The sequence below is a fragment of the Pseudophryne corroboree genome, chromosome 11 (assembly GCF_028390025.1).
Source record: "Pseudophryne corroboree isolate aPseCor3 chromosome 11, aPseCor3.hap2, whole genome shotgun sequence".
In the NCBI taxonomy this organism is placed as follows: domain Eukaryota; kingdom Metazoa; phylum Chordata; class Amphibia; order Anura; family Myobatrachidae; genus Pseudophryne; species Pseudophryne corroboree.
In genome coordinates, this window is record NC_086454.1 from 283829745 (window position 1) to 283848539 (window position 18795).

At 41.4% G+C, this 18795-nt stretch overlaps 1 protein-coding gene across 1 annotated transcript; it reads left to right on the forward strand.

Moving 5' to 3' along the window:
* Positions 1-1491: 1491 nt before the first annotated feature.
* Positions 1492-3651, forward strand: LOC134970174 (uncharacterized). Its single transcript, XM_063946195.1, has 3 exons — positions 1492-1560; positions 1665-1808; positions 1913-3651. Exons 2-3 carry the CDS (start codon positions 1679-1681, stop codon positions 3118-3120), a joined length of 1338 nt encoding a protein of 445 aa, XP_063802265.1. The 5' UTR covers positions 1492-1560; positions 1665-1678; the 3' UTR covers positions 3121-3651.
* The last annotated feature ends 15144 nt before the right edge of the window (positions 3652-18795 follow it).

Here is an 18795-nt window from a genome sequence, read left to right on the forward strand (position 1 = left end):
TAAGAAACAGCTAAAAGATTATATCTTTATTGTAACTGAAAATATTTATCACATTTACTAAATTATAGACTAGAATTTATATATTTAAAAGTCCCGCCCAAGCATCTTGGAAATGTGGGACGGCGTACCACAGGTTGGTGGGGGCCATATGGCTCACAGCCAGTGTTATAAGAACAGACCACATCACTGAAGTGCACTGAGAAGAAATTTCAACTGAAGCCGCACAGCTATACACACTTGAAGTTATAATGGTAAGTGTTGTTGTTGTTGTTATTATTATTATTATTATTATTATCATAATTATTATTATTATTATTATATTTATACATATTGCATTTTTTTTTTTTTTTATTTTTTTTTTTTTATTTATTTTACAAATATGGCTCTGAATGCTGTTTAAATATGTTGTTTCTATGCCACGATATACACACTGTTACACGATTCTGTCCTGCCATTGCATCCTTTGTTTTTAGGCATACATGTATAATATGTTAATATTTCAAACCTATTGTACAAAGCGCATTATGCACTCATATGTGAAATGCATCGCTAAACAGCAACATCAATGTGGGTATACCACATTGATGTAGTTGTTTAGCGATGCATTGTAACACATAGAACATATAGTTTTAATAATGTGGCTGTCTGAATGTTATTTAAATATGTGGTAATAGCGACATCTAGTGGTTCATTTTGGGAATGCGCCAACACAATATTTCAACTAAAATTAACCGTCTCTCATTTTCAGAGACAGACAATGCAGAACATCAACAACAAAAACACTTTCATGGTTAGAAACAGATCTTCTTCTTCTGATGATGATGATGCTTTGCCAAGTTATCAAACCTCTCAAAGTAAGCTATGTCTATAAAGGACATTGACGCGTTTTTATTTATATTTCAAGTTTAAATAGTATGAAATTATAGTCAAGGTCTACAATTTGTTCATTTTTAAAAGTTTAAATAGTATGAACGTACAACAGTCTGGATACATTGATAAGTAATTATTAAATAGTAATTATTAAATAATTATTATTTTCTCATTTTTATTTCCCACGATTTGACAGTAATCACAAATACAGAGAATCTCGATTTGTCTGTTGATAGTCCCTTTGGCTTAGACTTCAGCGCTATACCGGATTTTAATAATATTTTGGAATTGGCGCCAGATTGTGAGTAACATGATATCTTTATTTATTTTTCATTTTATTTTTTATTTTTCCACGGCTAAAGAATTAAAAATAAACCTTGTACAGTTGTGCTGATTTGTTGTCAACTGTACACACTTTATATTCTCAGTAATGAATCGCTTTTTCATGTTATTCTAATTTTATACCGTATGTAATATTTTTTATTTTTTTTATTTTTATTTTTCATTTTTCACCGGCTAAAGATGCCACAAAAATGGATGATGCGACGGCTGATGTTATTCTACGGGATATATTGAACAAACCTGATTATTGTCACAACACATCTATACAGAGCAGCAATGTTGTTGATGAGCAACCGTTTTTCCCACACGCGACAGGGGGTCGTGCTAAAACATTCGAATATAAAGCAGGTGTGTAATCAAGCACTGTTATATGGTATATTGTTATGCATTGATTTAAATGCTGATTTTCAGGCAGCGTTGTTTATATTTATTTTATAATATATGTATTACAGATGACGCTGTAGCAATGCGTTATGCGCCGACGATACCATCAGGATGTGATACAGTAGCGCAAATACCCCGTCTTAGTACAAGCGGGAAAATATCAAAACGCACAACCGCCGCTGAAACGGAAAGCCATCAATTCGCAGCAGCAGGTGTGTAATCAAACACTGTTATATGGTATATTGTTATGCGGTGATTTAAATACTGATTTACATGCAGAGTCGTTTATATTTATTTTATAATATATGTATTACAGATGATGCTGTAGCAAGACGCTATGCTCCTTTGATACCAACAGTCAGTGATACATGCGCGCAGATACACAGACCTAGTACAAGCGGGAAAATATCAAAACGCACAACCGCCGCTGAAGCGGAGAACCATCAATTCGTAACGCCGGCAATTGTACATAAGGACGTTGCTAGGTCATCAGTTATGGCTGTGCATAACGGCTGTATCGTCCCGAACAAACGAAAGCCAGCTCGACCAAGAACGAATGAGAGAAGTCATAATTCAACATTTACAGATCTGAAAAGAAAATTGTCATATTCCGAAAATGATAAGCCGCAACGGAGAAGGATCGCGTTACAAACTGTATCATGCGTAAGTAATGATGTTGCTGTAACATCAAAACACACAGCGTTTAACACTGCAGACCGGGATGTCGCTGGTAATACAAAGACTGTAAAGGTTAAGAGGGCATCGCGTCTCTCAAGAAGTAATGTTAAGCAATTGTCGCAATCCGCTGTAATCACAATTCCAGATACACAGGTTTGTTCTGAAACAGAAACAAGACACATAGCAGGCATTGGTTTGTTATCAAATATTGACTCAAGAAGTAATGTTAAGCAATTGTCGCAATCCGATGTCATCACTATTACCGATACACAGGATTGCTCTGAAACAGAAACAAGACACATAGCCGGTAATCCTGTGATATCAGATATTGATGACATAAATGGGCAAGAGCTTATTACAAACTGTGTAGAGTCAACGACACAAGATCCGCAGAATAGTTCTGATGAAGTATTATCAGCCGTTGCAGGAATACCTGGTGATACTACAACGGTTGATTGTGTAACATCAATGCCCAATATTTTTACAACGACAGCCCTGGTACACGCATCGGCTGATGCTTGTGTACCGGCGCGAGGGCTAGCGCCCGACATAGTTGATGAATGTCAAAATTCAGAACAATTAGGCCAAGACGCTGAAATACAATTTTACGCGCTGTTGGGTAAGATACGGGAAGATGTTGAGAACATGGGCGTAAAAGCCGGATACTTGTTAAAACACATTAAAGGTGTGTGCCACGGTAGTAAATGTAAACAAGACATTGTTAAAGAAGTTGTTGAGACGTATATGAATGTCATGTCAAAATACATAGATCGGTCGGTTAAGACCACTGAATTTATTAAAGCCAACATACATCATTTTGCAGAAATAAATGAAACTGATCCGTGACTAGGCATGCTAGGCAATGGTTTGAAACGTGTTTTAAATTTAAATGACTGTAAAAAAAAACCACGAATTAAACCTTGTTTAACATACAAGATCTCACAGTTATTCCGACGCGCAAAGGTGAAACAGGCTGTAACAACATTAATCAGATCGAGAAAGCGCAAGCGGCACAGGGAACATGCGGTAGGTGGCCAATTGAGAAAACGCAAGCGGCACAGGGAACATGTGGTAGGCGGTCAGCACAGTGCGAGGCGTGTAGATTTAGATCAATCCCCACCCCATGCATTACCGAATGACGAATCACAGGCTGACAATATTGAGCGCGATGCAAGCCCCATATATGATGATGCAGGCCGTGTTGAGTCACCCGGTAATGACGAAGGTCGGCAACATGTATACTTAGAGGCAATTAACAGTTATGAACGACAACGACCGAATTTCAGAGCCGTTGAGTACCACAATCACTATCGGTTTGTTAATTTGGACAGGGTTACATCATTTGTAGAGGGGGTTCGAGCCATTCATACGGCTATACAGGCCATGCTCGATGGTGTCCTTGCGGGCGTGGATCCGGCCGACCGCGTTCAGCTTAGATTGGAGGGGGGTGGGTTACACAATGCCATCTATTCGCATCGTAAGCCGCAAGAAACATTAGACGCTGCCAGTTTTTTGAATCAGATTACAAACACGCTTCAAAGTAACGCTGAATTCTTATTATCCACAGGCTTAAGATTTGTGATCAGTATTTTTAAAAACAGGGCAGGGTCTGGTTTGACTGGGCGTAGTTTACAGCGCCTGCCCCAAAGTTTAATAATAGATAAAAGAAAGAGATATCTCTATGACTTCAGACGCGTAGGTAATAACCTGTGTTTGGCCGCTAGCGTCTGTAAACTTCTGGATAAAGGTAACAATGCCAATGATCATGTAATACAGGAGAGAGCGATCCAACTACATAAAGCTTTGAATCTGCCGCTTGATAAAGCGGTCAGCTTTAGCGATGTTGCAATTTTTGAAAATTATTTAAAAGTATCCATCAATCTCCTCTATTACAGTCAAGGGTCTTGGAAATACTACAGTGCAGACAGTCGTTACAAAGACACGATCTTTGTGCTATATCACGATTGTCACTTTTATGGGATACTCGATATCAAAGCGTTTCTTGGTGCCCGATATTACTGCGTCCGTTGTCATAGCGCTTACCATCATAGAAATAATCACGATTGTCTTTTCTTTTGTAAGGCTTGTCACAGGCCGGCTTGTATTGACGACGGTGTGACGGCTTTAAGGTGTTCGGTGTGTAGGGTATTTTGTCGATCAAACGAGTGTTTAGAGCTACACAAAGCTTTAGCTCTTGATCACAAAATATCCTGTCTTGAACATGTATATTGTGACAAGTGTTGTCTCTACAGGCGAACAGATCATAACTGCAGAGGCCTAAAGTGCCCCATTTGTAAGGTGTTCGTTGATGGGTTTTCGAACCATTTGTGCTATATACAAACCATCAAGCCGGAAGAGCCCACAAAGAAATACATCTTTTATGATTTTGAGTGTATGCAGGAGACGGGTGTGCACATACCAAACTACTGTTACGCTTTAACATTAACGGGTGAGAAAGACTGGGAGTTTAAGGGTGTTGCGTGTATCGAAGACTTTGTAAAGACGTTCATGAAACCAAAATTTGAGCATTACACATTCATAGCCCATAATGCAGGTCGCTATGATGCATATTTTGTGCTGCGCCAGCTGATTAAGGAGAAATTAAAGATTGAATTATTATCTAGAGGCGGCAACATAATGTGCATCACGGTAAAAGATTTGAAGATAAGATTTATCGACTCTTTAAATTTTTTACCCATGCGGCTTAGCAAGTTACCAAAGGCGATGGGGTTTGACGGTACCAAAGGTTATTTCCCACATTTTTTTAACACAGCTGATAACCAAAATTACATAGGAACTATGCCGTCAATAGAGTATTTTGGTCCACAATACATGATGCCTGATGAATTATCTGAGTTTACAGCTTGGTATAAACAGTGCGTACACAAACCGTTTAACTTTCAAAAAGAGCTCGTGCGATATTGTAAAGACGATGTGAAAATATTACAAAAAGCTTGTGATGCTTTCAGATCTGCTGTTATAGCCATGACAGAACAGGAGTTTCTAATAACAAAGAAAAAAAAAAAGGTTGTGGTTAAACGTCACATCGAGGCTTTTCAATTAGTCACGTTGGCGAGCGTATGCATGGCCATGTACCGGTGTAAATTTTTACAGGAAAAGACACTGGCGCTTGTACCGGGTGATAACTATCACAAGACGCAGAAGCGTTACTCAACGCCCGCCATACAGTGGTTAATGTACATAGAACACAAAGAAGGGGTGAGTATAAGACACGCTTTACAAGGGGGTGAGAAGAAAGTTGGTAAATACAGCCTGGATGGTTATGCCGTGATTAACGGAACACCCACTGCATTTGAATTCCAAGGTTGTTTTTACCACGGCTGTGGTGCTTGTTACAACGCCGATGATAAAAACAAACTGACTAAAACGACCTACGGTCAATTACACCACAAGACGCAGGTAAAGTTGCACTACCTTAAACGTTGTGGATTTCAGATACGTGAAATCTGGGGTTGTGAATGGAAGTCTATGCTAGATTCTGATGCGGATCTACAGGCTTTTCTGAAGGGTAAAGATTTACCCGAACCCTTGGAGCCACGTGATGCTCTTTATGGCGGGCGCACAAACGCCATAAAGCTGTATCACAAAACAGGCTGTGATGAAAAAATACACTATTTTGATTTCACCAGCCTCTATCCGTATGTTAATAAAACCAAAACGTATCCTATACAGCACCCACGCATTATTTATAAGGACTTTGGTGATGTCACAAAGTATTTCGGTTTTGCCAGGGTTAAAGTTTACCCACCTCGTGGCCTATTCTTTCCGGTTCTGCCGGTTAAAATGGGCGGCAAGTTAATGTTTCCATTATGTCGCACATGCGCTGAGTCTGGACAGACTGAGCCGTGCGTTCATGATTCAGAAAAACGTGCGCTCATCGGTACATGGTGTACCGTGGAACTAAACTTGGCTGTAGAAATGGGTTACAAGGTATGTAAAATCTATGAGGTGTGGCATTTTGATGAGAGATCTGACAAATTGTTTTCAGGCTACATTAAAACGCACCTCAGGGATAAACAAGAGGCCTCTGGTTATCCCGAATGGTGTACAGACGCCGAGAAACGCCAAGAGTATATAGACGCCTATCAAAAAAATGAAGGCGTGTCTTTACGACCCGAACACATAGAAATCAACCCCGCTAAAAGACAAATTTCAAAATTGTTTTTAAATTCCTTATGGGGTAAATTTGGTCAACGTAGCAACATGCCCAATACGTGTCTAGTGACTGACCCCGACAAACTTTTTGAATACGCGTTCTTACCGTACTATGACGTGTCCGCTTTGGATTTTATTGACGATGATACAGTTATGGTAAATTGGAAGTATTCCAAAGATCATTACACCAGGGGTGCAATTTCAAATGTAACTATAGCCATCTTTACAACGGCTTATGCACGTGTTGAACTGTACAAACTACTGTATAGATTACAAGATAGATGTCTTTATCACGACACCGATTCTGTAATTTTTGTCAGTAGACCCGGTGACTGGAGCCCGCCATTGGGTGATTATTTAGGTGAGTTGACCAGCGAACTGCCCACAGGCACACATATAACAGAATTTGTCTCAGCCGGTCCCAAGTCATACGGCTATCGACTAAACAACGGAAAGACCTGTTTAAAAGTTAAAGGTATAACGCTCAATGTTGATAATGCGCAGCACGTTAACTTTGACAGCCTGAAAGAACTGGTCTTAGATTATCCTTTAAACCCCGAAGGCGATGACCAGAAAAAGGTTGTGATCCGTCAACCCGGTATAGTACGTGTGAAAAAGTGCTGGCAGATAGAGACGCGTACTTTGCAGAAGACGCAAAGGTGTGTTTATACTAAACGGTCTCTTACGGACAACTTCACAACACTGCCGTTCGGCTATTAAGATGGACACCAGATTTCAACACCCTTTCTCATGTATTTTAGCGGGGCCGTCCAATTCGGGTAAAAGTTATTTTGTCAAAACGCTGTTGCAACACGCTGCAACACATATGACTCATGTACCTGATAATGTTGTTTGGTTTTACACCTGTTGGCAACCTATATACGACCAACTTCTGCGTGATTACCCCGGTACGCGCTTTATAGAGGGGTTACCAGAGTCTTTTAGCGATGATCAACTTTTTCCCCCTGATAAGGTTAATTTAACAGTGATTGATGATTTGATGGACGCGGCAAGTAATAATTCTGAGGTTGAGAAGGCTTTCACAAAGTATGTACATCATCGTAATCTCAGTATCCTGTACCTTGTCCAAAACATATTTTGTCAAGGTAAAAAGAGCAGAACTATACATTTAAACACAAAATATATGGTCCTGTTCAAAAACCCCAGGGATAAAATGCAGGTGGGCATTCTGGCTAGACAAATGTACCCATCGAAACATCGTTTTTTTCTCGAATCCTATGAATCCGCGACGGCTGCCCCTTATGGGTATTTGCTGGTTGATTTAAGAAACAACGCTCTTGACGATTATCGTTTACGAAGCGGCTTATTCCCACCAGACAAGCCTGTCGCTTTTGTCATTAAGAAGCGTGGTTCTATAAAGCTATAACAGTACAACCTTTAGTCACTTGTTGCCATTCTAACAACGGTGAACATGTCGGGGCGGATAAGACGTAATTGGGTGCTTTTAAAAACGTTAATTAAAGCAACACCAATCCAAAGAAATGCTATTTTATCCAACGCTTCAAACGATTTAGTCACGGCCATTTGTGAGATAGCGCTCAACACGCTTAAAGGCAAAATACCGCTGTCTCAGCGGCAGCTGAACTACCTTAAAAAGAAGCGTGCGCTTATAAAATCACTTTGTAATAAGAAATGTGCCATTGGAAAAAAGAAGATTCTGGTTAAACAGTCGGGTGGTTTTATCGGCTCGCTGCTTGGTTTTGCTATACCGCTAATTACAGGACTATTGTCTAATCGCTGATGGAGTACGCTGAGAAAATGTATCTGGTGCCTCAGAATCAGATAGAACGTTTACATAATAAAACGAACAGCGACGACATACGTAAAACAGCAACGCACGGTCTAGATGTAGAGATCGTGAAAATACTACAGAATAATGATTTATCAGAATATGAAAAAGCAAAGCGATATACAATGTTGTTGCAGAGATACCTGGTGTTGAGTAAGCAGGCTGATAGTGAAATGTCAACTTTAGCTCTTTTATCACCCGTTGCAAAATCTGTTGATGAATCAAATAATACGACACAGCCTATTGCCCCCGATGCTGTTTATCATGAGCTTTTGAGCGGTGTTAATGACCGGTATAAGAAAAACTGTGAAATACTATTGAGTAAAATGACACGCTCTAAACACATCACAGACTGGAACAGTAAAGGGGAGTTTCTGTACAAAGGTGTCACTGTGCCTGGTTCCAACATGTTAGATTTAATAAGAAGCATCACGCAAAGTAACGGTGTGTCGATCCGTAATATACCGAATGGTTGGCCTGAATTTATGCGGGCTATGTCTGAATTGAATATTCCCTCAACCGTCATAGCCAATGCGGGGAATAGAATGTGTTTAGAACGATTAAAAGCTGAGATGCAGGATGACTCTGATGGCGCTGTGACATCGCCCATGTCGTTACAAACCCTTAACAAAGGGCGAATAAATGTTTTAAGTCCCCCAGGTTTAACAACACCGCACGGTTACTTACTGCCTAGGAAAAGATCCGTAAATCTATTTCAGGATTCACAGTGGCTGAAACTATAACATATAACTAATTTATATTATTTTTATACACTGTATTTTGTGTTGGTATTTTGCGCCACAATGTTTAACTTATGTCAATAATATTTTATGTAATGTTTTAAATGCATCTTTACCGTGTTATATATATATATATACATATATCAATAAAATATGCTTATGCTTTATAAAACAACGTTTTGTTCTTTGTTTCTATTGCTGTAAACGGAAGAAATTTCAAGCACACGATATAAAGTTTAATAAAAATAAAATGAATTTATAAAAAGCATTATACAGAAGTTCTTATGAACTAATGTGCATGAATACAAAATTATTTTATGATTCCATAAATATACACTGGCTTACTGATTTGTAGCTAAAATTACAAAAAATATTGTCTTTGTACATGAATACAAAATTATTTTATGATTCCATAAATATACACGGGCTTACTGATTTGATTAGGACCCATCACCATGATATCTCATTATGGTATGTAATGAATCCAAAAGTTGGAAAAATCCGATTTGAGTTAACACATAAACCTGTAGGTGGTGCTAATGTTCCTCTACAGAGATAACAATCGAAAATGGTCATGGTCAAATTATAAGCAATGGTCATGGTCAAATTTGCACATCGTGCTTCTGAGGGGTTTCTGTGACATTTAAAATGACCTTTGTGACATTTTAAAATGATCTTTTAATTAGTGCCATGTGTGATGAACCCTTGCTTCTAAGAATGGTCATGGTTAAATTGTACATCGTGGCTTCTGAGGGGTTTCTGTGACATTTAAAATGACCTTTGTGACATTTTAAAATGATCTTTTAAATTAGTGCCATGTGTGATGAACCCTTGCTTCTAAGAATTGTCATGGTTAAATTGTACATCGTGGCTTCTGAGGGGTTTCTGTGACATTTAAAATGACCTTTGTGACATTTTAAAATGACCTTTTAAATTAGTGCCATGTGTGATGAACCCTTGCTTCTAAGAATGGTCATGGTCATTAGTGATTATCCTTTTTAAAACTGTAACATGTGTGACTCATGAAGTTTCAGCTGCTGGAATGTAAGAACATTTTGTGTTACAAAAAAAAAAAAAAAAAAAAGATGTATTTTAAAGTGTGTGTCATATGTGACATTCTGCGACGGGGTGTTGCGCGACACTCTGCGACTGGTGTTACGCGACAATTTTTAATACGGTTTAATATCGAACACTATAAATTTTATATTAATTTTATATTAAGCGATATAAAACACTATCATTTAATATTAAAAGGGGGCGGGTCCTAGGGCAAGGGGGCGTTAACAACTGTCAAGTTTGACAGAAAGGTTGACTTTATCTACTCACTACTACAGTATTATAATAATTATAACAACAACCACAAGTCCCTTACAGTGTTGTTGTGTTGTGCTGCATCAGACCAGTGGTAGTGCCCTGTCCATCAGTCATTCCAGTGATGATATACGCTGCTGCTATATGTCCACTGCTACAGTATTATAATAATAATAACAACAACAACCTTAAGTCTCTTAAAGTGTGCTGTGTTGTGCTGCATCAGACCAGTGGTAGTGTCCTGGCCATTAGTCATTCCAGTCATTCCTATGCCGCATATTGTCTACTATAACTCCCAAAAAATAATGAAGAACAAAAATTTGGAGGATAAAATAGGGAAAGATCAAGAACCACTTCCTCCTGCTGAAGCTGCTGCCACTAGCCATGACATAGATGATGAAATGCCAATGTCGTCTGCCAAGGCCAATGCCCAATGTGATAGTAGAGGGCATGTAAAATCCAAAAAGCCAAAGTTCAGTAAAAAGAACCACAAAAAGAAATTTAAATTGTCTAAGGAGAAATGTAAACTTGCCATTATGCCATTTACGACACGGAGTGGCAAGGAACGGCTGAGGCCCTGGCCTATGTTCCCGGCTAGCGGTTCAGCTTCACATGACGATGGAAGCCCTCATCCTCCCGCTAGAAAAATTAAGAGTTAAGCTGGAAAGAGCACAGAAAAGAACTGTGCGCTCTGAGATGGTATCACAAATCCCCAAGGAGAGTCCAAGTGTGTCGGTGGTTGCGATGCCTGACCTACCGAACCCTGGACGGGAAGAGATGGCTCCTTCCACCATTTACACACCCTGTGCAAGTGCTGGAAGGAGCACCAACTGCCCAGTTTCTGATATTGAAATTGAAGATGTCACTGTTGAAGTACACCAGGATGAGGATATGGGTGTTGCTGGCGCTGAGGAGGAAGTTGACGATGAGGATTCTAATGGTGATGTGGTTTCTTTAAGTCAGGCACCGGGGGAGACACCTGTTGCCCATGGGATGAAGAAGCCCATTGTGATGCCTGGGCAAAATACCAAAAGGCCACCTCTTTGGTGTGGAATTATTTCTCCACAAATCCGTACAACATGTGTCAAGCCATGTGTTGCCTCTGTCATATGTAATAAGTAGGGGTAAAGACGTTAACCACCTAGGAACATCCTCCCTTATATGTCACCTGCTGTGCATTCATCAGAAGTCAGTGTCAAGTTGTGAAACTTTAGGTAAGAGCGTAAGCAGTCCATTGACACCTAAATCCCTTCTTCCTCTTGTACCCAAGCTCCTGCAAGCCACACCACCAACTCCCTCAACGTCAACTTGCTCCTCAGTCAGGAACGTCAGTAGTCATGCAGGCCATGTCACTGTCAAGTCCTCTAATAACCGGGATTCCTCCATAGGATCCTTGAGTGGTACGCCTGCTGTTGCTGCCACTGCTGTTGCTGCTGCTGGGAGTCGATCGTCATCCCAGAGGTGAAGTCGGAAGAACACTTGCACTACTTCCAGTAAGCAATTGACTGTCCAACAGTCCTTTGTGGAGAAGATGAAATATAACAGCAGTAATCCTTTTGCAAAGCGGAAAACTGAGGTCTTGACAGCTATGTTGGTGTTAGACGTGCGTCCGGTATCCGCCATTAGTTCAGTGAGACTTAGAGAATTCTTTGAGGTACTGTGTCCCCGGGAACAAATCCCATCTAGGTTCCACTTCTCTAGGCAGGTGATACTGAGAATGTACACAGACGTCAAAAAAAAGAGTCACCAGTGTCCTAAAAATGCAGTTGTATCCAGTGTCCACTTAACCACGGACATGTGGACAAGTGGAACAGGGCAGACTAAGGACTATATGACTGTAACAGCCCACTGGGTAGATGTATTGCCTCCTGCAGCAACAACAGCAACAGCACCAGTAGCAGCATCTCGCAAACGCCAACTCGTTCCTAGGCAGGCTACGCTTTGTATGACCGCTTTTCGTAAGAGGCACACCACTGACAACCTCTTACGGAAACTGAGGGACATCATTGCCAATGGCTTACCCCAATTAGACTCTCCTGGGGATTTGTGATATTGGACATCACCACCAATATTGTGCGTGCATTACGTCTTGGCAAATTCCAGCACGTCCCATGTATTGCACATACAATTAATTTGGTGGTGCAGAATTTTTTGAAAAATTACAGGGGTATGCAGGAGATGCTGTCGGTGGCCCGAAAAATTGCGGGCCACTTTCGACATTCAGCCACCGCGTGCCGAAGACTGGAGTGAAAGCAAACACGCCTGAACCTGCCCTGCCATCAACTGAAGCAAGAGGTGGTAACGAGGTGGAATTCAACCCTCTGTATGCTTCAGAGGATGGAAGAGCAGCAAAAAGCCATTCAAGCCTATATATCCACTTACGATATAGGCAAAGGAGGAGTAATGCACCTGACTCAAGCGCAGTGGAGAATGATTTCCGTCTTGTGCAAGGTTCTCCAACCCTTGAATTTACCACACGTGAAGTCAGTTCAGACACTGCCAGCTTGAGTCAGGTCATTCCACTCATCAGGCTTTTGCAGAAGCAGCTGGAGAAATTGAAGGAGGACCTAAGACGGAGCGATTCCGCAAAGTATGTAGGACTTGTGGATGGAGCACTTCATTCGCTTTGCCAGGATTCAAGGGTGGTCAATCTGTTGAAATCAGAGCACTAAATTTTGCCCACCGTGCTCGATCCTAGGTTTAAAGCCTACGTTGTATCTCTCTTTCTGGCAGACACAAGTCTGCAGAGGTGCAAAGACCTGCTGGGGAGTAAATTGTCAACTCAAGCGAAACCTGACCCGTCAGCAGCTCGTCCTTCAATTTCTCCCGCCACTGGGGCTGCAAGGAAAAGGATAAGATTTCCTATCCCTCCCACTGGCGGTGATGCAGGGCAGTCAGGAGCGAAAGCTGACATCTGGTCTGGACTGAAGGACCTGCCAACGATTACTGATATGTCTACTGTTACTGCATATGATTCTGTCACCATTGAAAGAATGGTGGAGGATTATATTAGTGACAGCATCCAAATAGGCATTTCAGACAGTCCTTATGTATACTGGCAGGAAAAAGAGGCAATTTGGATGCCCTTGCACAAACTGGCTTTTTTTTACCTAAATTGCCCCCCCCCCCCTCAAGTGTGTACTCCGAAAGAGTGTTTAGTGCAACCGGTAACCTTGTCAGCGATCGGCGTAGGAGGTTACTTCCACTAAATGTGGAGAAGATGATGTTCATCAAAATGAATTATAAATTCCTCCGGGAATACCTTTACCAGCAATTGCCTCCTGAAAGTACACAGGGACCTGTGATGGTGGATTCCATTTGGGACAAATTAATACTTTGTGAGGAGGATGTACACAGTGAAAGGGGTGAGGAATCGGAGGATGAGGATGAGGTCGACATCTTGCCTCTGTAGAGTCAGTTTGTGAAAGGAGAGATTGATTGCTTCTTTTTTGGTGGGGGCCCAAACCAACCAGTCATTTCAGCCACAGTCGTGTGGCAGGCCCTGTCGCTGAAATGATGGGTTTGTTAAAGTGTGCATGTCCTGTTTATACAACATAAGAGTGGGTGGGAGAGCCCAAGGACAATTCCATCTTGCACCTCTTTTTTTTATTTATCTCTGCATCATGTGATGTTTGGGGCTAATTTTTTTAAGTGCCATCCTGTCTGACACTGCAGTGCCACTCCTAGATGGGCCAGGTGTTTGTGCCGCCCACTTGGGTCGCTTAGCTTTTTTTTTTTTGGTGGGGGCCCAAACAAACCAGTCATTTCAGCCACAGTCGTGTGAAATGATGGGTTTGTTAAAGTGTGCATGTCCTGTTTATACAACATAAGGGTGGGTGGGAGGGCCCAAACACAATTCCATCTTGCAACTCTATTTTTCTTCTTTGCATCATGTGCTGTTTGGGTTCCTTTTTTTAAATCTGCCATCCTATCTGACACTGTGCCACTCCTAGATGGGCCAGGTGTTTGTGCCGCCCACTTGTGTCGCTTAGCTTAGTCATACAGCCACCTCGGTGCAATGTTTTGGCCCAAAAACAATATTGTGAAGTGTGAGGTGTTCAGAATAGACTGGAAATGAGTGGAAATGGACGTCATTGAGGTTAATAATACAGTAGGAGCAAAATGACCCCCAAATTCTGTGATTTTAGCTGTTTTTATGGTTTTTTCAAAAATCATCCAGATCCAAAACCAAAACCAGAACACGAAAGGGTGGTTTTTTAGCAAAACCAAGCCAAAACCAAAACACGAAAGTTGAATTATAACCAAAACACAAAACACGAAAAGTGCCAGCCGCACATCTCTACTTGATACTATATTTAGCCTTTTGGTTTTTGAGACCCAAGTGCATGATTTTGGATTTTTTAGCATTAAACTGTAGTTGCCACGTTCTTGACCATTTCTCAAGCCTACCTAGGTCATCAATCATTTGTTTTACCCCTCCCGGTGTGTCTACCCTATTGCATATCTTTGTATCATCTGCAAAAGGCATACTTTCCCTTCAGTACCATTTGCAATGTCACCAACAAAGATATTAAAGAGAACTGGACCAAGTACAGATCCCTGGGGTACTCCACTGGTAACATTTCCCTCCATAGATTGCACTCCGTTTACTACAACTGTCTGTTTCCTATCCAGCAACCAGGTTCTTATCCATTTAACTGTTTCATAATCCACCCCCACGCTTTCAAGTTTATTTAGCTGTCTGCGATGTGGGACAGTGTCAAATGCCTTACTAAAGTCTAGATATGCTACATCTACAGCTCCCCCTTGATCTATTATTTTCGTCACAGAGTCAAAAAAGTAATTAAGATTTGTTTGGCATGATTTCCCACCAGTAAATCCATGCTGTTTTGGGTCCTGTAAATTGTTTGATTTAAGATATTCCACAACTCTTTCTTTTAATAGTTTTTCCATTACTTTCCCTGCTACTGATGTAAGGCTTTTTGGTCTGTAGTTACTTGCTTCTTCCTTGCTTCCACTTTTGTGCAGTGGAACTACATTTGCTCTTTTCCAGTCCTCTGGAATGGTACCTGTATTTAGTGACTGGTTAAATAATTCTGTTAAAGGTGAAACCAGCACATCTTTTAGCTCTTCGAGTGTCCTTGGGTGTATCCCATCTGGCCCCATTGATTTATCCACTTTTAGTTGTGAAAGTTCTGTTAGGACCTTCTCCTCTGTAAATGTACTTTCATCTACTGTACCTTATTTTTATGAATGTCCTTGCAACTTAACTGTGGCCCCATCCCTTCTCCTTCTGTAGTAAATACTGAGCAAAAATAATTATTTAGGTGATCTGCTATTTCCTTGGCTCCCTCCACCAAATGCTCACTCTCTGTCTTAAGTCTTATTATTCCTCCATTTGATTTTCTCCTTTCACTTATATACTTAAAAAAAGTTTTGCCCTCTTTATCTACTGGCTGGACTACTTTCTCCTCAGCTTCTGCCTTTGCACGTCTGATCACTTTCTTAGCATCCTTCCATCTGTCAAGATACACCTATTTTTCGTTATTATTTTGAGTCTGTTTGTATTTCCTAAAAACCATCTTTTTTGCTTTCACACTAGTTGATACTTCTTTTGTGAACCACACTGGCTTTCTTTTCCTGGTGCTTTTACTAGCACTTTTGATGCAAAGGTCTGTTGCCCTTAGTATTGCACTTCTCAGTTTTTCCCATCTCTCCTGCACTCCTTCCAAGTTCCTCCAGTCTGCCAATGAATCACTTAAACATCTCCCCATTTTTGCAAAGTCAACATTTCTAAAATCCAACACCTTTGTTTTTGTGTGACAGGAGTTGGATCCTGTCTTTATACTAAACCATACTGCTTGATTATTACTGGATCCCAGGTGCTCACCCACATATATGTCGGATAGCCTGTCACCATTTGTAAGAATTAAATCTAATATTGAGTCTTTGCGAGTGGGCTCCCTCAGCAATTGCTTGAGAGATGCTCCCTGTAAGGAATGTAGAAATTTGCCACTTGTAGCTGATCTTGCAAAAGACCCCTCCCAATTTACATCAGGTAAATTAAAGTCTCCCATGATTATGACTTCTCCCTTTAAAGCCATTTTAGTGATGTCCAACAGTAGGTTCCTGTCCAAGTCCTGCCCCTGGCCTGATGGTCTATAGATCACCCCAATGCAAATAATGTCCTTCTCCCTGGTTTCTATAGTGCCCCAAAGGGCCTCAGTTTTATCTTCAATATTTTGTATTAAAGTAGAATTTATGCTTTTTTTTCACACACTTTGCTACCCCTCCTCCTATTCTTCCCATTCTATCCTTCCTAAATAAATTGTATCCTGTTATAGCTATGTCCCAGTCATGATTCTCATTGCACCATAACTCTGTAATTGCCACAAAATCCAGGTTATCCCTTGTCATTATCGCAATTAGCTCTGGAATTTTGTCTCCTAAGCTCCTAGCATTTGCACACATAGCTTTAAGAATTTTGTCTGTGCATCTGTTATTAGTAGCCATGTCCAGGCAGTACAAAATAAATGAAAAGTTTAAAGTTGAAAATACCTTTTTGGTGATGTTGCTCAGTGTTTGGTATTTTTTATTTTTTTTACTAATTAGGAATCATACTCTGTCCTTTATACTAGAGATGAGCGCCTGAAATTTTTCGGGTTTTGTGTTTTGGTTTTGGGTTCGGTTCCGCGGCCGTGTTTTGGGTTCGAACGCGTTTTGGCAAAACCTCACCGAATTATTTTTGTCGGATTCGGGTGTGTTTTGGATTCGGGTGTTTTTTTCCAAAAACACTAAAAAACAGCTTAAATCATAGAATTTGGGGGTCATTTTGATCCCGAAGTATTATTAACCTCAAAAACCATAATTTACACTCATTTTCAGTCTATTCTGAATACCTCACACCTCACAATATTATTTTTAGTCCTAAAATTTGCACCGAGGTCGCTGTGTGAGTAAGATAAGCGACCCTAGTGGCCGACACAAACACCGGGCCCATCTAGGAGTGGCACTGCAGTGTCACGCAGGATGTCCCTTCCAAAAAACCCTCCCCAAACAGCACATGACGCAAAGAAAAAAAGAGGCGCAATGAGGTAGCTGTGTGAGTAAGATTAGCGACCCTAGTGGCCGACACAAACACCGGGCCCATCTAGGAGTGGCACTGCAGTGTCACGCAGGATGGCCCTTCCAAAAAACCCTCCCCAAACAGCACATGACGCAAAGAAAAAAAGAGGCGCAATGAGGTAGCTGACTGTGTGAGTAAGATTAGCGACCCTAGTGGCCGACACAAACACCGGGCACATCTAGGAGTGGCACTGCAGTGTCACGCAGGATGTCCCTTCCAAAAAACCCTCCCCAAACAGCACATGACGCAAAGAAAAAAAGAGGCGCAATGAGGTAGCTGTGTGAGTAAGATTAGCGACCTTAGTGGCCGACACAAACACCGGGCACATCTAGGAGTGGCACTGCAGTGTCACGCAGGATGTCCCTTCCAAAAAACCCTCCCCAAACAGCACATGACGCAAAGAAAAAAAAGAGGCGCAATGAGGTAGCTGTGTGAGTAAGATTAGCGACCCTAGTGGCCGACACAAACACCGGGCCCATCTAGGAGTGGCACTGCAGTGTCACGCAGGATGTCCCTTCCAAAAAACCCTCCCCAATCAGCACATGATGCAAAGAAAAAGAAAAGAAAAAAGAGGTGCAAGATGGAATTATCCTTGGGCCCTCCCACCCACCCTTATGTTGTATAAACAAAACAGGACATGCACACTTTAACCAACCCATCATTTCAGTGACAGGGTCTGCCACACGACTGTGACTGATATGACGGGTTGGTTTGGACCCCCCCCAAAAAAGAAGCAATTAATCTCTCCTTGCACAAACTGGCTCTACAGAGGCAAGATGTCCACCTCATCTTCACCCTCCGATATATCACCGTGTACATCCCCCTCCTCACAGATTATCAATTCGTCCCCACTGGAATCCACCATCTCAGCTCCCTGTGTACTTTGTGGAGGCAATTGCTGCTGGTCAATGTCTCCGCGGAGGAATTGATTATAATTCATTTTAATGAACATCATCTTCTCCACATTTTCTGGATGTAACCTCGTACGCCGATTGCTGACAAGGTGAGCGGCGGCACTAAACACTCTTTCGGAGTACACACTTGTGGGAGGGCAACTTAGGTAGAATAAAGCCAGTTTGTGCAAGGGCCTCCAAATTGCCTCTTTTTCCTGCCAGTATAAATACGGACTGTGTGACGTGCCTACTTGGATGCGGTCACTCATATAATCCTCCACCATTCTATCAATGTTGAGAGAATCATATGCAGTGACAGTAGACGACATGTCCGTAATCGTTGTCAGGTCCTTCAGTCCGGACCAGATGTCAGCATCAGCAGTCGCTCCAGACTGCCCTGCATCACCGCCAGCGGGTGGGCTCGGAATTCTGAGCCTTTTCCTCGCACCCCCAGTTGCGGGAGAATGTGAAGGAGGAGATGTTGACAGGTCGCGTTCCGCTTGA

Bases quoted from the DNA above. Each gene is read 5' to 3' on its own strand.
- LOC134970174 (XM_063946195.1), top strand. From the start codon at position 1,679: ATGCGTTATGCGCCGACGATACCATCAGGATGTGATACAGTAGCGCAA. The intron at 1,809-1,912 runs GTGTGTAATCAA...TATGTATTACAG, and splicing joins CCATCAATTCGCAGCAGCAG to ATGATGCTGTAGCAAGACGC.